The sequence below is a fragment of the Mobula birostris genome, chromosome 2 (assembly GCF_030028105.1).
Source record: "Mobula birostris isolate sMobBir1 chromosome 2, sMobBir1.hap1, whole genome shotgun sequence".
Lineage (NCBI taxonomy): Eukaryota > Metazoa > Chordata > Chondrichthyes > Myliobatiformes > Myliobatidae > Mobula > Mobula birostris.
In genome coordinates, this window is record NC_092371.1 from 122,529,318 (window position 1) to 122,550,461 (window position 21,144).

Sequence of the window (21,144 nt, forward strand, 5' to 3'; positions counted from 1 at the left end):
AACTTCAAATGGAACATAATCTATTACTATCATCTTCGATTGAAAGTCAATTAAACAAAACTAAGAGTCAATTCTATATACATTGTGATAAAACTGGGAAACTATTGGCTAATCAATTGAAATCAGTCTCGGTTAAGCAACAGGTTGTTAAGATTCGTAAACAAGATGGCATTTTGACGGTTGACCATGACGAGATAAATAAATCCTTTCAAGAATTTTATACCTCCTTATATCAATCAGAATTTCTTGATGACTCCACTATAAGGCATGAATTCTTAAAGAAATTGAATATTCCAAAATTATCATCTAATGAACGTTTAAAACTAGATGGACCTATTACGGTAGAGGAAATGAAAAATGCTATCCTTTCGATGAACTCAGGTAAAGCACCTGGCCCAGACGGATATACAGTAGAATTTAAAAAAAATTTTCTCTACTACACTGACTCCTTGGCTATGTAGAATTTTTAGGGATGCAGTATCTATAGGTAAATTACCACAATCTTTTTTTATCAAACTTCTATTTCCCTAATTCTTAAAAAAGATAAGGATCCTACTGAATATGCATCTTATAGGCCTATGTCTTTGTTGAATGTGGATTCTAAGATTTTTTCTAAAATATTGGCAATGAGATTGGAGAATGTATTACCTCAAATTATCTCTGCTGATCAGAGTGGATTTATTAAAAATCATTACTTTTTTAATTTTAGGAGATTAATGAATATTGTTTATACTCCTTCACCCAGAATTCCAGAATGTCTCATTTCATTGGACGCTGAGAAAGCCTTTGACAGAGTTGAATGGATATATTTATTTAATACCCTTGAGAAATTTAATTTTAGTCTGATATTTATATCTTGGATTAAATTGATATATCTTACTCCTTTGGCTTTGGTATTTACTCATAATCAAAGATCTCCCCTTTTTCATCTATTCCATGGTACCAGGCAGGGCTGTCCTCTTAGTCCACTACTATTTGATATTGCTTTGGAACCGCTAGCTATTGCCATTCGTGACTCCCCTAATATATTTGGTATTACCCGTGGAAATGAGACACGTAAATTATCACCATATGCAGATGATCTACTATTATATATTTCTAACCCAGGGAAATCTATTCCGGCATTATTAACTCTGCTTGCTCAGTTCAGTAGTTTTTCTGGTTACAAATTGAATCTAGGTAAAAGTGAACTTTTTCCATTAAATATGCAGGTTCCTATTTATAGATGTTCTCCACTCAGAGTGATTACTGACTATTTTACTTATTTGGGAGTTAAAATTACTAAGAGACATAAGGATTTATTCAAGTTCAACCTTTTACCGTTAATTAGTCAGGTTGAACAACTGATTACTAAGTGGTCCCCATTGTCTCTATCACTGATTGGCCGAATTAATGCTATTAAAATGATTATTTTACCTAAATTCTTATATTTATTTCAAACAATACCAATTTTTATTCCTAAATCCTTTTTTGATACTATCAATTCTAAAATTTCCTCTTATATATGGCAGAACAAAAATCCGAGATTAAGTAAAAAATATTTACGGAAGTCCAAGAAAGATGGTGGTTTAGCACTGCCTAATCTAAGATTCTATTATTGGGCAATTAATGTTCGATATTTAATATTTTGGACACAAGATTGGAATATAATTCAATGCAATGTTGGCATTCATTTCTAGAGGAATAGAGTATAGGAGCAGGGATGTGATGTTGAGGCTCTATAAGGCGCTGGTGAGACCTCACTTGGAGTACTGTGGGCAGTTTTGGTCTCCTTATTTAAGAAAGGATGTGCTGACGTTGGAGAGGGTACAGAGAAGATTCACTAGAATGATTCAGGGAATGAGAGGGTTAACATATGAGGAACGTTTGTCCGCTCTTGGACTGTATTCCTTGGAGTTTAGAAGAATGAGGGGAGACCTCATAGAAACATTTCGAATGTTGAAAGGCATGGACAGAGTGGATGTGGCAAAGTTGTTTCCCATGATGGGGGAGTCTAGTACGAGAGGGCATGACTTAAGGAATGAAGGGCGCCCTTTCAGAACAGAAATGTGAAGAAATTTTCTTAGAGGGTGGTGAATCTATGGAATTTGTTGCCATGGGCAGCAGTGGAGGCCAAGTCATTGGGTGTATTTAAGGCAGAGATTGATAGGTATCTGAGTAGCCAGGGCATCAAAGGTTATGGTGAGAAGGTGGGGAGTGGGACTAAATGGGAGAATGGATCAGCTCATGATAAAATGGCGGAGCAGACTCCATGGGCCAAATGGCCGACTGCTGCTCCTTTGTCTTATGGTCTTATAATTCCAAGTCCACATTGGGTAAACCTTGAAGGCTACTCTGTACAAGGGTTCTCTTTGGCTTCCATTTTAGGAACTTCACTTCCTTTTGTACTATCTAAATTGAATAAACAAATGGTTAATCCAATAGTTAAACATACATTACGAATATGGTTTCAATTTCATAAATTTTTTGGTTTGAACAAATTTATATTATTAAGCCCTATTATGTCTAATTTTTTTATTCAACCCTCGGTTATGGACCAAGCCTTTTTGATATGGAAAACGAAGGTATAACATGTTTTCGTGACTTATTTTTGGATAACTGTTTCATGTCTTTTGAACAGTTATCTAAGAAATTTGATTTGCCTAGATCCCATTTTTTTTAGATATTTACAAATAAGAAATTTTTTAAATACCATGTTGCCTACCTTCCCGACCTCATACCCTATTGATATCATCGATAAAATTTTAGGTTTAAATCCTCTTCAGAAGGGATTAATAGCATCTATCTATGATATAATTATGAAATTACAGCCAGATATATCTGATAAAATTAAAAATGAATGGGAAAAGGAACTTCAACTTTGCCTACCTATAGAGAAATGGGTTAAAATTTTTCAATTAGTCAGTACTTCCTCTATATGTGCTAAACTATTTAAAGTAGTGCATAGGGCCCATAGGTCTAAAGATAAATTAGCCCGTTTTTATTCCCATATAAACCCTATTTGTGACAGATGTCACTCTGAGGTGGCTTCTTTTAACTCAGATGTTTTGGTCCTGTCCTCTTTTGGAAAAACATTGGAAAGATATTTTTGATATTATCTCAACGGTTCTGTTTTGATTTACAACCCCATCCTATTACGACAATTTTTGGATTGCCAATGGTAGAACATAGATTTTTATCTTCTTCAGCCTGTCGGATGATTACCTTTGTTACTTTAATGGCCAGAAGATCCATTTTATTGAACTGGAAGGAGACCAATCCTCCTACTACATTCCAATGGTTTTCCCAAACTATATTATGTTTAAATTTAGAAAAAATTAGAAGTGATATTTTTGACCCTTTGGTTAAATTTGAAGAGACTTGGAAACCATTTATTCAACATTTTCATATGATGTAATTTGACCTTTTTGAATCCTTCTTATTAACTTAAAATATATGAATAGAGGAGCAGAGTCGACGACATTATTGAACGTGTTGGATTTAAGATAATGGTCTAGCCTTGGTTTGTTTCGTTTGCTTTTTTGGGTTTAGTATTTAGTTCTTGTTTCTGTTTGGGGTTTTTCTTTGTATTTTTTTCTTTTTATTTCTTTTTTTCTCTATGATTAATTACATCATGAGTTTGGAAGTCTATTATACCTGTGTTATCTGAAATCTTTTCTGTATATGTTAACTAACAATAAGATTATTCCAATCTCTCTGTATCAACATTGTTATTTTGTTTATAACTTTGGAAAATTAATAAAAAGATTTAAAAAGAAAAGAAAGAGTGGGGAAATGGGACCGCCCCCCCCCCAGCATCCAGAGTGGGGAGATGGGACCCCCCTGGTGTCCAGAGTGGGAAGATTGGACCCCCCCCCCCCCCCCAGGGTCCAGAGTGGGGAGATGGGACCCCCCCCCCCAGGGTCCAGAGTGGGGAGATATTCTTTGTAATGTGCATTGAGGCAGGAAGTTATGGGACCGAAGTGGACTTGCCCACCCTGCTTGCAGTGGGGCCTACGTGCCATATCTGTAGCAAGACCAATGATATCCCGTTCATAAGCATAGTTCATGAGGCCATTCCTCCTGTCCTCGCTGGCAATCTGTCTCAGATTCAAATTTGTCTCTGTAGATATCGTACTCGGCAAGTGATGAGGAGACCAGCGATGGGTCGGAAGGCGAGAATCGGGAACTGGTGTTAATCAACCAAGGTAAGAAGCAGGGTGCGTGTCCATCCTGTGCTGGAGGTGAGGTGGGGGTAGGTATTGGTATTGGTTTATTCTTGTCTCCCGAACTGAAATGCAGCAAAAGTTCTATGTTCCATCCAAACTGATCATTCTATAGCACGTCAAAGCTTCTGGTAAAATGGTGGTGCGCTGGGACACAGCGACCTCTCTGGATCCAACCAAAGGTGCAATTCTTCATCCTTTATGTCTTTTTCACGATCGTACAACTCTGCTGGATATTACGAGTGCCAAGAACTGCAGGTCCACCCCGCCAGCGAGTTGCTAGGTAACGGTGGAGCTGGATTTTTGCACACTGTGTTCAGTTGCCCAGGGAAGAAGGCATCTTTGGCGGTGCACACGCCGATGGGTGGCGCAGGACATTTTTGTTGGTATTGTAGAAGACTGCGAGTCAGATTCACTGGCTGATTGGTGAGAAGGATGATGGGGGAGCTGTGTGACCTTGGTTGTGATGCAGATCGGACCCTTTTCTGCAGCCGCTGAGTAAGGAGCTGCCAGAATTGGCTGTGTGCTGCCGGGTTGGAGGCTGGCCCCTCACGCTCAGTGCTGCCCTCTACTGTTCGCTCAGTGGGAGACCAGCTGGATTGCCTTGGTGTGTGGCTGCACTGTGCAATATGAGGAACTGCTACGTGCTGTGGCTCCACAACAACGTCTATGCACCATCAATCACAGGCCATGACACTCGGGGACTTTTACTGCATGTTTTTCCGCTATCATAATTATATCTGCTGTGTGTTTAGTACAGAACTCTATTCTGTTTGGCTATATTCATGTGCGTGGTTGAATGACAAGTAAACTTGAACTTGTAGCAAAAAGAGAAACCATGCAGCACATAATCTTGCATCTGCAGAGATGGATGGATGTTCAGCTGGCGAGTTTTGCTTAATCATTGATCTCTGAATGCTCTTTGAAGCTAGAGTCAAATTGCGGCATGTGGATTCTATCGTCACATGGTCGAGGAGCAACTCCCAAGGCCAGGGGTATATCAGGATAGTTGGGGTAGAGGTTGTGGGTGAAAGGTGCTGTTGGAGTAGTCTGGATGAATAACTGCAATGTATTTTGTAGATGGCAATTGGTAATTGGGTTATTATTGTCGTAAATACCGAAATCCGGTGACCAGTGGTGTGCCTCAGGGATCTGTTCTGGGACCCCTACTCTTTGTGATTTTTATAAATGACCTGGATGAGGAAGTGGAGGGATGGGTTAGTAAATTTGCTGATGACTCAAAGGTTGGAGGTGTTGTGGATAGTGTGGAGAGGTTACAGCGGGACATTGATAGGATGCAAAACTGGGCCGAGAAGTGGCAGATGGAGTTCGACCCAGATAAGTGTGAGGTGGTTCATTTGGTAGGTCAAATATGATGGAAGAATATAGTATTAATGGCAAGACTCTTGGCGGTGTGGAGGATCAGAGAGATATTGGGGTCCAAGTCCATAGGGCACTCAAAGCTGCTACGCAGGTTGACTCTGTGGTTAAGAAGGCATACGGTGCATTGGCCTTCATCAATCGTGGGATTGAGTTTAAGAGCCGAGAGGTAATGTTGCAGCTATATAGGACACTGGTCAGACCCCACTTGGAGTACCATGCTCAGCTAGGGGTCCCAGAACAGATCCCTGAGGCACACCACTAGTCACCGGATTTCGGTATTTATGACAATAATAACCCAATTACCAATTGCCATCTACAAAATACATTGCAGTTATTCATCCAGACTACTCCAACAGCACCTTTCACCCACAACCCTCAGTACCATGCAACCATAGAAAGGGTGCAGAGTAGACTTACAAGGACGTTGCCTGGATTGGGGAGCATGTCTTATGAGAATATGTTGAATGAACTGGGCCTTTTCTCCTTGGAGCGACGGAGGATGAGAGGTGACCTGATAGAGGTGTATAAGATAATGAGAGGCATTGATCATGTGGATAGTCAGAGGCTTTCTCCCAGGGCTGAAATGGCTAGCACGAGAGGGCACAGTTTGAAGGTGCTTGGAAGTAGGTACAGAGGAGATATCAGGGGTAAGTTTTCTTACGCAGAGTGGTGAGTGCGTGGAATGGGCTGCCAGTGGCAGTGGTGGAGGTGGAAACGATAGGGTCTTTTAAGAGACTCCTGGATGGATACATGGAGCTTAGAAAAATAGAGGGCTATGGGTAAGCCTAGGTTGTTCTAAGGTAAGGACATGTTCGGCACAGTTTTGTGGGCCGAAGGGCCTGTATTGTGCTGTAGGTTTTCTATGTTTCTATCATTCCACACACAAGTACATTGAGGTAGTACAAATAATAATAATACCTAATTTATGGAGCACTTTTTATACAGATGATGTAGTTCAAAGTGCTTTACAATGGGATAAAGTGCAAACATGAAAATAAAAGTCCAAAAGATGTTAGTTAAGACCAAGGTTAAATAAATAGGTTTAGAGCTGGTGTTTAAAAGTGTCAGCCGAGTCTGCATCCCTTATAGTTTTAGGTATTGAGTTCCACAATTCAAAAAAGCTGACCTGACAATTATCTTTTGAGGAAGATTGTTTAAATTTCAGAGACTAGCAGCAGAAGATCTGAGACCTCAAGCAGGATTATAAAACAAAAGGGATTCTGTGAGGTATTCCAGTCCCAGACCATTGAGAGCTTAGGAGACAAGTATGAGAACTTTAAAATCAATTCTAAAAGATACAGGAAGCCACTGCAGGATAGTGTGGATGGGAGTGATATGCTCCCTCATCCTGATTCTAGCTAAAAGTTTAGCCGTGCCACTCTGAATGAGTTGAAGTTTGTCAATAGGTTGCTTTGGAAGGCCAGTAAAAAGTGCATCGCAGTTATCAAGACTATTCAATATAAAGACCTGAATTAGTTCTCCAGCTTCATTATGTGACAGAAATGGATGTAGCTGTGCAATATTTCTGAAGAGTAGAAATGCTGCTGTGGTCACTTTCTTTAGGTGGGGTTTAAAATTCAAACATGAATAAGGATAACACCCAGGCTTGCTCCTACTGATTTTACAAGGGGAGTCAAGTTCCTAAGTTTATCAAGAAGTTTATCTCTTTTGGCTTGGGGACAAAATAAACGTATTTCATTTTTATCTTCATTTAGTTTTAGAAAATTATTGCTCATCTATTTGTTTATTACAGCCATACCAGAAGTCAGTGAAGTTAGGGTGGTATCGTCATCAAGTTCAACTGAAATATACAATGGTGTTGTCTGCATAACTGTGGAAATCAAGCTTATACTCTCTAACGATGTTCCTCAGGGGGTCATATATAAGGAGAAGAGTAGGGAACCAAAGCAGCTTCCCTGAGCAACACCAGCCAGTACATTGTAAATCTTGAAAAGGCTGTATCCAGAGAGGCCTACCTAGTTCTAAAGGCGATCTAGGACAATGTGGTCATTTATGTCAAAAGCAGCACTTAGACCCAGGAGAATTAGAACTCAGGCCCTTTTAGCATCAGTGCTGAGCACAAAGTCACTGACAATTTTGATAAGGGCCGTCTCCATACTGTGGTTTGCTCTTAAACCTGACTGAAACTTTTCTAGAATATTGTTCTCATTCAGAAAGTGGTTGAGTTAGTTGAAAGTGACTTTGCCAAGAATCTAGCTCAGGAAGGGAAAATTTGATGTAGCCCTTAGTTAGCTAGTACCTCACTATCAGAGTTTGGCTTTTTAACTGGGGGTTTTGACTGCCACAATTTTAAAGGCATCTTAGAAAAACTCCTGTTTCATGCGATGTGTCCTGAAAATGTGTGTAGGGACAGCAAGTAGGTGGGTCACTATTTGTTACAATCTTATAGAGTTCTGAATTTTGATATGGTTGCAGTCTTTTTAAGAATTTGGCAATTGAGGTTCCCAGTATCTGTAGCTTTACTCTCTCTAATCGAAGTAACCTTGTTGATAAAAATATTGCTCGCATTTTGTGGCAGATGCTTGACTGAGGTCATGGTTTAACAGTCGGTTTAAAGTTGAGAATAATAATCTTGAATTGCTGCTATTCTCCGTAATAATCTTGGAAAATGGGCTCTTTGTGTAGAGTGTATAGCAAAGTTAAATGTTCAAGAAGACTAGTTATTTCTTGAAAATATCTCAGTAGACTTCTAGTCCAATTTCTTTTGTGGTCTTGGTTACAGCCAGGAGGGCATCAAAAAGTACAAAAAATGATCTGAGATGGTGGGAAAAGAGAGAGAGACATTAATGACATTTAACTCCTTTGTCACTACTAAATCAAGTGTATTTCCAAATCGATGGGTAGGCTCAGTGGCACGTTGAGTAAGACCTAGCTGTCTAGTATGTTCATGAATTCAGCTGCCATACAGTTTTATTTCAGAGGTTATTAATATGAATATTACAATCACCAGAGATCACAATCCTGCTGTATTTCAATATAATAGAGGATGAGAGTTCTGAGAGAAAGCAGGCATTGGATTTAGAAGGTCGATAAATGATTACACAGAGGACAGGGCGTCAAATATTAAACATATGTATCTCAAAACTGAAAAATTGTTAACAGACAGTAGATTTCACCTAAAATGCTCTTTGAACACAGTAGCAAAGGGAAGTGGAATAATAGAATGCAGAGTATAGTGTTCCAGTTACAAGAAAAGTGCAGTTCAGGTAGATAATTAGGTGCAAAGCCATGGCGGGATAGATTGTGAAATCAAGGTTTAATCTTCATTTAACCAAAGGTCCATTCAAGAATCTTATAGCAGAGAGATAAAAGCAGTCCTTGATCCTGGTGGTGTGTGTTTTCCGGCTTTCATATCTTTTGCTCAATTGAACTTAGGACTCCTCGTGTGCAAAAGAAATCCTGCAGATGCTATAAATCTTAAGCAACACGCACAAAATGCAGATGGGATTCAACAAGTCAGTCAGCACTTATGGAGGGGATTAAATAGTTGATATTTTGGGTTGAGACCCTTAACCAGGACTGGGAAGGATGGGGACTGAAGCCAGAAAAGAGGTTGGGGGTGGGAGGGGAAGATGTATAAGCTGGCAGGGGATAGGTGGATGCGGGACGGGAAGATGTATAAGCTGGCAGATGATAGGTGGGTGCGGGGGGGGGGATCTGAGGTAAGAAGCTGGGAGGTGATGGGTAGAAGAGGTAAATGGACGACGAAGGAGGAATCTAATAGGAGAGGACGATGTACTATGGAAAAAAGAGAAGGCAGAGGGGAACCAAAGGGAGTAGATGGACAGGTGAGTCAAGAAGGTGTGAGAGTAACCAGATCAAGGAATAAAAAAATTAGAGGAGGAAGGGGGACAAATTACTGGAAGTGAGAGAAGTTGATGAATCAAGTTGTCAGCTACCCCCAGACAGAATTTGAAGTATTGCTCCTCCAACCTGAGTTTGGCCTCATCATGGCAGTAGAGGAAACCATGCACAGACATGTCAGAATGGGAATAGGAAGTTGAATTGAAATGGCTAGCCACCAGGAGTTCAATTCTTTAGTTGATTTTGAAATTAAAGGGCATTTCAGAATGCAGTAGAGTGTCAGCCGCATTGGTGTGGTCTGGAGTAACACATGTAGGCCAGGTCAGGTGAGGAAGGCAAATTTCCTTCCCTGAGCAGCTTTAGGAGGTTGAGCTGCTGGCTCACAGCACTAGTAACCCCAGAACAATCCTGACCTCCAGTGCATGTTCTTCCTTCAACAGTATGGGTTTTTTTCCTGGTAATCTGGTTTCTTCCCACATTTTAAAGGTGTACAACACTGTGCAAAAGGCTGAAACATATATACGATATATAGTTAGGGTGCCTCAGACTTTTTGCACAGTACACTATTTGTCAATGTGGAGCAGAGAGCGAGTTTGTAAATCTGGCAGGAGCAAAGGGTGTTGGGAATGGCGAGGGTGGAGTGCCGAGAGAGGGGTGTGGGCCAGGTGCAGAGAAGGAGTGTCAGGGGTGGGGGGGGTGGTGGCAAGGGTGTGGACACACCCAGCTCCGAGACACCAGGGAAGGTCATTTGATGCCAAGCAATTGGTTTATTGATCATCACAGAATGTCTCTTTTGTGCTTCCTGCTCCCTCCCCTCTCCCTTCCCTTTTTCCCAGTCATGATTCCCCTCTCCCTGCCCTCTTCCCACTCAGTCTGCATGAGAGACCCACATCAGAATCACGTTTGCCATCACTCACGTATGTCGTGACATTTGTTTTTTGTTTGCGGCAGCAGTACAGTGAAATACATAAAATTACTACAGTACTGTGAAAAGTCTTAGACACCCTAGCTATATATATGTGCCGAAGGTTTGTGCACAGGACTGTATGGGTTTGAGTCGTAGTGACCTGCAATGTGGAAGCACGTCCTTTGGTCCAACATGTCCACACCAATTTTGTTGCTCAGTGTGCTAATCCCATCTGCCCATGCTTGGACCATAGCCCTCTGAACTTCTCCTACCCATGTACTTATCTAGGCGGCTTTTAAATGTTGATAACGTACCGACCTTAACTATTTCTAGCAGCTCATTCCAAATATACACCACGCTTTGTGTGAATAGGTTGTGCCCATTGTGCTTTTTAAATCTCTCACCTCTGATCTTGTCCTTAGTATCCCTACCCTTGGAAAAAGGATAATGTGCTTTTTCACCCTGTCATGACCTTATCTACTTCTATCAGGTCATCACTCAATCTCCTATGTTTCAGGAAATGAAGAGTTGACATTTCCGGCCCAGACCCTTCATCAGGATTTGTCGATTGTTTATTTCCCTCTTTAGACGCTGCCTCTTCTGCTGAGTTCCTCCAGCATTCTGAGTGTGTTGCTCATGATTTCCAGGATCTGCAGAATCTCTCGTGTCCTATGGTCCACGTCCTAGTCTGCACCACCTCTCCTTGTAACTCTGTCCCCTAAGTCCAGGAAACAGCTTGTTTAATCTTTTGTGTGCTTTTTCTTGTTTAATAACATCTTTCCTGTAATAGGGCAACCAAAACTTTACACAGAACAACTGCTGTGGCATTACCAATACCTTACGGAACCACAGTGTATAACTTCCCTACTCTTCTACTCGGTGCCCTGACTGATGAAGGTCACTGTGCTACTCTCTTTGCCAGTCCATCTACCCTGTGATGCTGCTTTCAGCGAACAATGCACTTTCATTCCTCACTCTGTCTCTTCCATAACGCTCCCCAGGGTCCTACCATTCACCGCATAGGGCCTACCCTGATTTGATCTTACAAATGCAGTATCTTACATTTATCTGGATTGAAAGTCATTTGCAAATTCTCAGCTCACACACCTAGCTGATCAAGATCCCCCTGTAACTTTTCATTACACCACCTAGGATGGTAGGTTAATTGGCTGCTGTAAGTTACTTTTAGAATGTAGGTGATTAGTAGAATCTTGGGGGGGGGGGGTTATTGATTGCATGGAAAGTTAATAGGACAATTGGATTTCCTCTGGTAATAGATTTGACAGACGAAATGCCCTCTTCCTTTGCCAAATGGAAACATAGAATTGGCCAACTATATAGGTTAAACAGCCAATTCCGTCACGGTTGCCAATATTAATGTGAGTCTTTGTTTCCTGGTTCACTTTACAAATTAAATTTAAATTTCTCTGCTTTCATTGTGGATTTTAGCTAATATTACAAGATAATTAGTGCACTGTACACTGATAATTAAACACTGTGCACTTTACAGTGTGGTAATAGCCCTTCCAAAGCAGATGTGAACATAGAGGTCTGTTAGGAGCACAGTCGAAAACGTGAATTGGAGTTACCGTATTTCCTTTACTGGTCTTGTGTGTGGTCCTGTTCTCTGATCATCTTTAATGAATATAAGGTTGTTAGCTGATTTTGCTGATGGAAGCAATAAAATAATTTCTTTCCAATGTGTTGCCCTGAAAGGGCAGTAGAAGTAGAAACTGTCAGAGAGCTCTTGGACTCAGAGTTATAGTAAAGTACAGTACAGAAATAGTCTGCACTGAATTATTTAAACTGCCTTCTCCCATCGACCTGCACCAGGACCATAGCCCTCCATACCCCTGCCATCCAAACCTCTCTTAAACGTTGAAATCAAGCTCGCACACACCACTTGTGCTGGCTACTCGTTCCACATCCTCACGACCTTCTGAGTGAAGAAGTTTCCCCTCATGCTCCACTTAAACTTTTCAGCTTTCACCCTTAACCCATGATTTATAGTTGTAGTCCTGCCCAACCTCAGCGGAAAAATCCTGCTTACATTTTACCCTATCTATACCCCTCATGATTTTGTATACCTCTATCAAGTCTCCTGTCAATCTTCTAAGTTCCGAGGAATGCAGTCCTATCCTTTTCAATCTTCCCTTATAACTCAGCAAACGCCTTGTAAATTTTTTCTGAGCCCTGATGAAACACTGGAGCATTTGGAAAGCTATGGACTGTGAGTGGAGAAATGCGATTAATCTGGTGTGGCCATAGTGGGTAGAATAGTCTCCCGTTCTGCAAATATCTGTGATTCCACTCTACAGAAAATAGATTGGCTTTGGCTTTGGTCTCTGCCAGTTGGCGTAGAGCAATAGCTGCATAACAGCTGGAAATTGGCTTATCAAGCTTTTTCCCAGGGTAGAAGAGTTCATAACTAGGAGAACTAAGGTGAGGGGGAAAGATTTAAAAGGGATCTGAGGGACAGGTCTTGCATACAGAGGGGGAGTGGGTATGTGCGATGAACTGCCAGGAAAAGTGATAGAGATGGGTACAATAACAACATTTAAAGGACATTTAGGCAGGTATGGATTTAAGGTCAAGTGAAGTTAAAATTTATTATCATGTGCATATATAAATGCTAAGAAAATTGGCTTTTTGCAGAAGCAGCGCAGTTCATGACAAATATTAATTACATACAATTAAATTAATGTAAATTATACATATGACAAAACTAAACATTAAGGCACTTGTGTACATCGAGAGAAATATAGCCTCAGGTAGATGTGGGGTTTTCCAGGTCAATTTGAGAACCTGATGGCAATGGGGAAGATGGAGGCTGGCTCAGATAGATATCTTGGTCAGCATGGAGGGATTGGACTAAAGGACCCGTGTGCTGAATAGCTCTGCCTCTAAGTGTAATCTCGGCCTTTAAACTCTTTGCAGAGAGCCGAAGGAATTGCTGTTTATCGCCATTCTCTCCGAGTCGTGTGCAAGGCCTGGAAAACCTGTACAGAGTGCGGACGATATTTGACCCACTGGATTGCGACAGCTCCGAAGAGGAGCTGGAATGGATCAACAGGGAGTTCAGGGAGGAGAAGCGCGCCTGGTCCCAGATGACCAGACTCGGTCGCTATAGCGACACCGCATCCTCCAGCGATGAGGAGGTCAAGGACTTGTGCAACATGGCCTTCAAGCCAGTGAGCCAGGTGGAGCAGAAGTGCAGCCCGGTGGCTTTCAGCGCCACCCCTCCGAAGAGACTCCACCCCTTGGTTCGAAGACCAGTTGGGCAGGTAATATTGGCCTCGGTGGATCAGGCAACGCCCTGCAAAAGGCATCGACAGGGGCAAACCGATAGCTACAGCCGGCCCAGCTTGGATTTGGAGAAAATGCAGCAGGTTGGTGTTGAGGTGGGAGGTGGTCCATACTGAACGGAGTGTGCCTGCATTGCTTTAGAGTGAAGTGGTATTCCTGTTCTCTGGGTACAAGTAGAGCCACATAATACATTTTCTGCTACTGCTCAGCCCAAGGTGAATGTGATCCAGTCTCTTGGGCAGTATTGCACACAGGAAAGTAGGGGCGGGAATAGGCTACTTGGCCCCTTAAGCCTGCCCTGCGGCTCAATTATGATCATGGCTGATCTGCCTCAGGGCTCAGCTTCTTCTTTTCCTTGCAATAGCCCACAATCATTCAAAAAAGTTCTCACTTCTCCTTAAATTTTCCCTTTATTAAACAAAGGATATACTACCATTTAAGGTGGGGGGGGCAAGTTCAAAGGAGATGTTTGGGGTAAGATTTTTATGCGGAGTGGAGGGCACCTACAATACACTGCCAGGGGAGGTAGCAAAGGCACTTTGGATGGAGTCATTTAGAAAGGCACATGAGGGATATGGACCTTGTGTAGGCAGAGGGGATTAGTTTCATTAGATACATGATTACTGGCTTAATTTGTTTGGCACAACATTGTAGGCTGAAGGACCTGTTCCTTTTCTGTACTGTTCTATGTTGAGATCTCTCTCCATTTAGATCAGGGGTTCCCAAACTTTTTTTTTATGCCATGGACCCCTACCATTAACCGAGGGATCCATGGACCCCAGATTGGGAACCCTGATTTAGATCATTGTCAGACTGTTGAATGCTGTAAGTGATCCAGGCTCCACAACATTCTAGGGTAGAGAATACCAGAGTTTCCCTACCCTCTGAGCGAAGAAATTCCTGCACACCTCAGTTTTAACTGACTGCCTTTTTATCCTGTCAATATGTGTCCTTGCTTGTGACTCTTCCCACTGGTCAAAACAGTTCAACATCTACCCTGACAAACCCCCTTTGAATCTTATGTGTCTCAATAGGATCACCCCTCATTCTCTGAAACTCCAGAAAATATACCGGCAAAGGTTGTGACAAGGCAAACCTCTCATCTCAGGAATTAGCCTCGTGAATCTCTTCTAGACCATTTCCAAAGCTAGGATGTCCTTATTTTAATACAGAGACCAAAGATGTACATGAAATTCCAGCTATGGCCTCATCAGCACAGTGGACAACTGTACGTAGAGCACAGAACTGTACAGGACAGAAACAGGCCCTTCGGCGCACAATGTTGTGCTAAACTAATTAAGCTAATGCTGATGAATTACACTAATCCCTTCTGCCTGCACATATTTCGTATCTCTCCATATCCTATTGAAGACCCTTGTGCGGTGGTGTGGAGATACATCTCCACTAAAGAGGTGTAAGGCCCTCCTCCCCCACCCGCCGGTTAACCCACAGGTCAGCCTTGGGCAAGGTGTAGCACTTGCTTAGCTCCCCCCCCCCCCCCCACTTTGATCAGCGTCGCCTGAAGCTGTGGGAGCAGGTGGTGGATGGTCGTCTGGTCGTCCGAGCAGCCGGTGCATATCACAGGTCCTGGTTACGTGACCACTGATGCCAGGCGGACAATCTCTGAAGAGTATTGATAATGGCTGGGGGTGGGGGGGGGGGGTCACCCGTCATGTGAAGACACTGCCCAGAAGAAGGCGATGGCAAACTACTTCTTTAGAAAAAATTGCCAAGAATAATGATGGTCACGGAAAGACCATGATCGCCTGCGTCATATGACACAACACATAACAAATGAATGATCTAGGACCCCGTTAAATGCCTCTGTTGTATCGGTCTTCACCACTACCACCGGTAGCTCATTCCAGGCGCCCACCACTGGAGTAAAATCGGTAAAATGGTTTATTATCACATGTTTTGCATACCATCCATATAAATCATTTAATTACATCAGATCATTAATAAAACACATCATCCGCCTCTCTCTTGAGTTTTCCCTTTCTCACCTTAAATCAGGTGTTTCCACCCTGGAGTTCATGGACTCCTTGCTTAACGGCATTGGTCCATGACACAAAAAAAGTTGGGAATCCCTGCCCTAAATGCATGTGCTTTAGTAATAGACATTTCAATCTTGTGATAAAGATGCCAGTTGTCTACTGTAACTACACCTCTGATAATTTTATTGAGTTTCTCTGGCCTTCCCTTAGCCTTTGCTGCTCCAGTGAAAACAGCATGAGCTTGCCCAGCCTCACCTGAGAGCACATGGCCTCTAATCCAAACAGCTTCCTCATAAACTTTTGCTGCATCCTTTCTAAAGCCTCCACATCCTTCGTATAATTGGGCAATATCTGTCTGTTTTAAATGCCAACCCCCAAAAGCTATTTGTATTGTTAATTACTGCTGCATCTGCCTGCTTACCTTTGTGTGATCCACAGAAAGCAAGCATCTATATCTCTCCATACTCTCTTCAGTTAGATGATAGTCAGCCCTTTGATTCCTCTGACTGAAGTGTATGACTTCACGCTTCATTGCATTAAAATCTGTTTGCCAGATCTTAGCCCACTGTTTCAAGCTGCCTGTAGCCTTTCACAGAGTCGAAGCATGTTCAGTACACCTCTCCTGTTTGGCATTGTTGAGAGTACGTTTGGACATTTGAATTAGGAGTGGAAATTGGCCTCTCAGAACCTTAGGCCTGCTCCAGCATTTAATAAGATCAGCTCTTAACTAAGTGTAACTCCACATTCCCATCTATGCCTAGTAACTTTTCACCCTCTTTCTTATTAGATTAGATTAGATTCAACTTTATTGTCAATGTGCCCATGCCTATCTGCCCATGTCTCTCAGATATTCAAAGAATCCACTTTCATTGCACTTTGAGGAAGAGAGTTCCAAGGATTTATAATCCTCTGAAAGAATAGACGTTTATCCTTATCTGAGTCATCAATGCACAACCCCTTATTTTTAAGCAGTGACCCCCTTTCACGAGGAAAAACATCCTCACTACATCTATCCAGCTGAGACCTCTCAAGATCTTGCATGCTTCAGTCAAAAACTTAAATTTGTCTCTGGACCCAACTCAGAATAATGCTTGGGTACACTACCTCTCAGAGAATCTGTTTATTGAGTGACTTTGACAGAAGAAGTAGTAATTGGACCCTTCATGTGGTTGAGAAGTCCCTCCACAACTGCTGTTGTGTTGGTTCCCCCAACAGGTTGCTCTGTGCTCCAGATTTCATCATCTGCGTCTCTTGTATTTCCAACAATTGGACCTCTGTAGGTGCCTTGCTTATCAAACCCCATGGAGGTGAAGTTGTGCTGGGGCAGACGTTCTGGTAACTAATGAACTCTCAGGCATCGGTATAATGGACCAAACTGTTCTCACAATGTGGTGCAGGCTGCCTGCTACCCTGAGGGGCAGGTCCTCACTCTTCTGACATAGCCCAGGGTGGCCTGGATCTCTCCCAGCACAGGTGACTGGCTGCACTGACAACATGGCTCTGACAGCCTGTGAAGCCTGCCCCCCACCAGGCTTGTCATCTGCCAGAGCTGCTGATGCAGTGACTGCTTGTCAGCATCTTTGTCACTGCCCTCGCTAGCTAGGATAATGCTACTCAGCCCATTGAATTAATGCCAGCTCTCAAAGGATTCACCAGTATTCAAAGTCATTCAAGATCCTCTTCCTTAGAAAAAAGGTTAAATGCAAAAATAAAAATTAAATGAAAAGCGCATACACCACAGCATACACTTAAACCCAGTTTTTAAAAATAAAAAGTAGCTTAACTACATCAGCTAAAAGGCTTTACATTTTCCCCAGAGCTAACTTTTCCCACTGATTACACTCCCTTGTTCTAATTGACATCTGCACACAGAAATGGGCCTTTCAGCCTAGCAAAGTCCACTGTGACCATGAAGTGCCATCTGTACTAATCCCATTTACCATCATTTCCCTAGCATTCGGTGTACTGGCAATCCAAATACTCGTCCAGGTACTTCTTGTGAAAGTCTCTCCCTCCACCAGCCGCTCAGGCAGAATTTCCAGATTCCAAGAAACCATCTGCGTGAAAATATTTCTTCTTGCATCCCCATGCTAAACCTGCTACTCCTTATCTTAAATCTGTACCCTCTAGTTTTAGATATGTGAACATAGAAAAGCTTCGTTCTTACTACTCTGTCAAGGTCTCTCTCAACGTTGTGTATCTCTATCCTTTTGTGATTCAAGCCAAGCAAGCCCAGCCTATACAGTCTGTGTCTGATTTTCTGATTTTGATTCTTGACTTTTCAACAGCATCTTTTAGTCTTGCTTGTTTTCAAAGATGCTTGAATTTGATAATATTTACTTCTTTCAACTTCATCTTCATGGACATAATATTTTCTTTTCTTTTGTTGTTTGTAGGATGTGGGTGTCTCTAGAAAGTCTGGTGTTTATTGCTCCTGCCTAATTGCAAGGCAGGGGTGAGCTTCTCAAGGACAATAAATGGGTTACGATCCCATAGCCATCGAGCTGTAGAATTGTCCTGTACATAAGTGGGTCCATAAGTCTCCAATATCCATCTCAACCTTTTCACCAATCTACACTAATCACATTTTCTGCACTAGGGTCCGTATCCATTTATGCCTTACCTGTTCGTTGCCTTACAATCACTATTAAGAAACATTTGGAGAGGTATCAGAATTCTCTGGTAATGAGTTACAGATACTCTCTGTATTAAAAGCATTCCTCAAAGAATCCCCTTTAAAACTCTCTCCTCTCACCTTAAACCTGTTCCTCTTGTATTTAATACTGCATTGGAAAAATATTCTGGCTATCCATCCTATTTATGCTATTTATAATTTTATATACATTGAGTAGGTTATCCCTCAACCTCCTTTACTCCATGGAAATCAAGCCCAACTTTTCCCCCAACCTAAAGTCCTCCAATCCAAGTAAAATCCTGGAGACCTCCTCTGCACCCTCTCACACAATCACATTATTATTCGTATACAGGGGTGTATCTATAGAAAATAGCCCCTATGACAAGCACTGAAATTGTGCCCCTGTCCAAACATCTGACACCCATCTTTTAGATAACTTTACCATAATATCAGTTCAAAAATACAAGTCAAGCTCATTAATCTTTTACTTAACAAGTGATAGCACTACGTGAAAATTGTAACTGCACCTTCCTTGCTTTCACTGATGCAAATTGGTCTGTGATGTGATCAAAGTCAGTTTTTACAGTTTCTTCTCTTTCTACACTCAGCAGAGCAAGATCACAGAGTCTGCCTTGACCCATGGAGGCTCTCAAATATGAAAGTATTAGTTTTAACTTGCTGAATGATCTCTCACAGCTGGTGATGGAAACTGCGATGGTTAGAATTATCTGAATAGCAATGCGAAGATTGGGGAAGACGCTCTCAGCACCATACTGAACAATAAATTCAAGAAGCTCTTCAGGTCTTGATACTTTCATGTTGAACCGCCTTGATAGCAACATTCTGCAATCCAAAATTTCTTCATATAGCTGCTGTCCATTAACATCCGAGCTGTACAATTCGCCCAAATTTTCGCACTTCTTCTTTAGGTCATTACTGTCGGCGCTGTAACACAGTCCCTCGACATCGAGAAAGAAATCAAACTTGGTGTCAGTGTCATGTAAGTGAGCAAACCTTTCGTCCATTTCTCTGTGAAGACGGTCGAGTGTTCCCTTCATGACTCTTTCCATTTCCTCCTTAGCTGTTAACCCAGTGTCTCTCAAGTTCTCATCAGCTATTTGTTTCTTTCGTCTCTGACGTCTTTCGACTTCAATATTCCATTTTTGACAGAGACCGACTCCTCCTTCGAGTGACTCACTGACCAACACTTCTCTTTCATCATAAAAATGATCTCGGAGGGCTTTCAAATCCAGGGCTGCAGCGTGGAGGTTCATGCTAGGATCTTACAGCCTCTTTTGAATATGGTCAATGCGAATGAGTACTTTGTTCCAAAATCCTAGCAAAATCAGAAAATCGTAACTCAACATTGCGGTTGTACAGCTGCCTTGCATCACTTCTTGTTTCACTGTTCTCATTTTCATTGTCTATCATGTCCTGGAGAACTTGAAGTATCTCCTCAAGGTACTTGTTGACGGGCTTCACTGCTTCTGTCCTTGCACTCCATCTGGTTTCGAACTCCGACTTAACCACAGGCACAGTGCTTTTGAGTTTTTCCCAGTGCTGTGTTGAACGAGAGAAAAACACGTAGAGAGCTTCGATGGTTCCAAAAAATGTGACCATCATTGTATCCTGCTTGGCTGCATGTACACCCACTAAGTTGAGTGATTGTCGTTATTCACAAATAATGCCAGGTTGTTTTTCTCACTTATTCTTTGATGAACACCACTTCTGTGTCCAGCAGCGTTGTCATAGCACTGTGACTGACAATCTTGTAGCTCCATTTCGTCCTTCTCTAGCTGCTTCAAGATGTCTTCAACCAAGCTCTCAGCATCCTTCTGGCTTATCTGGATAAAACCAAGGAAGGATTCTCTAACACGGACTGTTTTCCTCTCAAAATCAACTTCCACATACCTCACTACTTCTGACATCTGCTCACAGTGTGCCTGATTAGGAGTCGAGTCAAACATGAGACCATAGTACTTGGCTTTTCGAATGCTTCTCAGTAAACTCTGGGGAACAGAAGATGCCATCATGTGAATGAATTCGTTCTGGACTCCCAGTAAAAGATAAGACGTGGATCCAGGATGACTTTACAAGTGAGTGAGGTGTTCTTTTATGACGGGGTCAAAGATGGCCAGTAATTTCAGTAAGCCAAGGAAATTTCCCACATTGGAGTCATCGTCTAGCTGAAGTAACTCCCTGTGTCCTCGCAAAGCCAGGTTCTGAGTCACAAGGAATTCTATGCAGTGAAGGATTCTCGTCAAGATATCACACCACTAATCCTTTTTCTTCTCAACCTGTGACTGAAATACCGCATCAATGGCTATTCCTTCTTCACCTTTCCTGCCTTTCCCTCCCTCACCCCTTGATCTTTCCCCTTACTGGTTTTTCACCTGGAAACTACCAGCGTTCTCCTTCCCACCCTCCCCCCACCTTCTTTATAGGGCCTCTGCCCCCTCCCTCTTCAGTCCTGACAAAGGATTCCGGCCCGAAACATCGACTGATCGTTGCCATGGATGCTGCCCGACCTGCTGAGTTCCTCCAGCGTGTTGTGAGTGTTGCATCAATAACTCCTCTGTTTCCAGCTAAATTTCTTTCCATTTCTTTCCACTGTGTGAAGCATTCCCGATGATTATTGGCATTTTCATGAATATTAATCCTTTCAGGTGCTTTCCACTGGTTGAACCCACTTTCCTGCTCCAAAGAGGATTGATGGTCTGACTGGGAATAGAGAAGACAACAGATACAAATTGCAGACTTTTTAAGGCTGATTTATACTTCTGTGTCAAATCGACGCTGTAGGTACGGCGTAGTCGCAAACCCTACGCAGAGCCTACACGGATCCCTACACCGTAGCCTGACGCGCACCTCTCCCAAAATGTAACT

The 21,144-nt window shown here is 42.2% G+C and overlaps 1 protein-coding gene across 2 annotated transcripts in view; it reads left to right on the plus strand.

Moving 5' to 3' along the window:
* Positions 1-21,144, plus strand: part of LOC140209259 (uncharacterized) — a 96,544-nt gene that overhangs the window by 20,951 nt on the left and 54,449 nt on the right. For both annotated transcript variants that reach the window (XM_072277633.1, XM_072277634.1), the window contains exons 2-3: positions 4,109-4,187; positions 13,258-13,709. In XM_072277633.1, the coding sequence (XP_072133734.1) occupies positions 4,109-4,187; positions 13,258-13,709 (531 nt within the window). The remainder of the gene's footprint in view (positions 1-4,108; positions 4,188-13,257; positions 13,710-21,144) is intronic.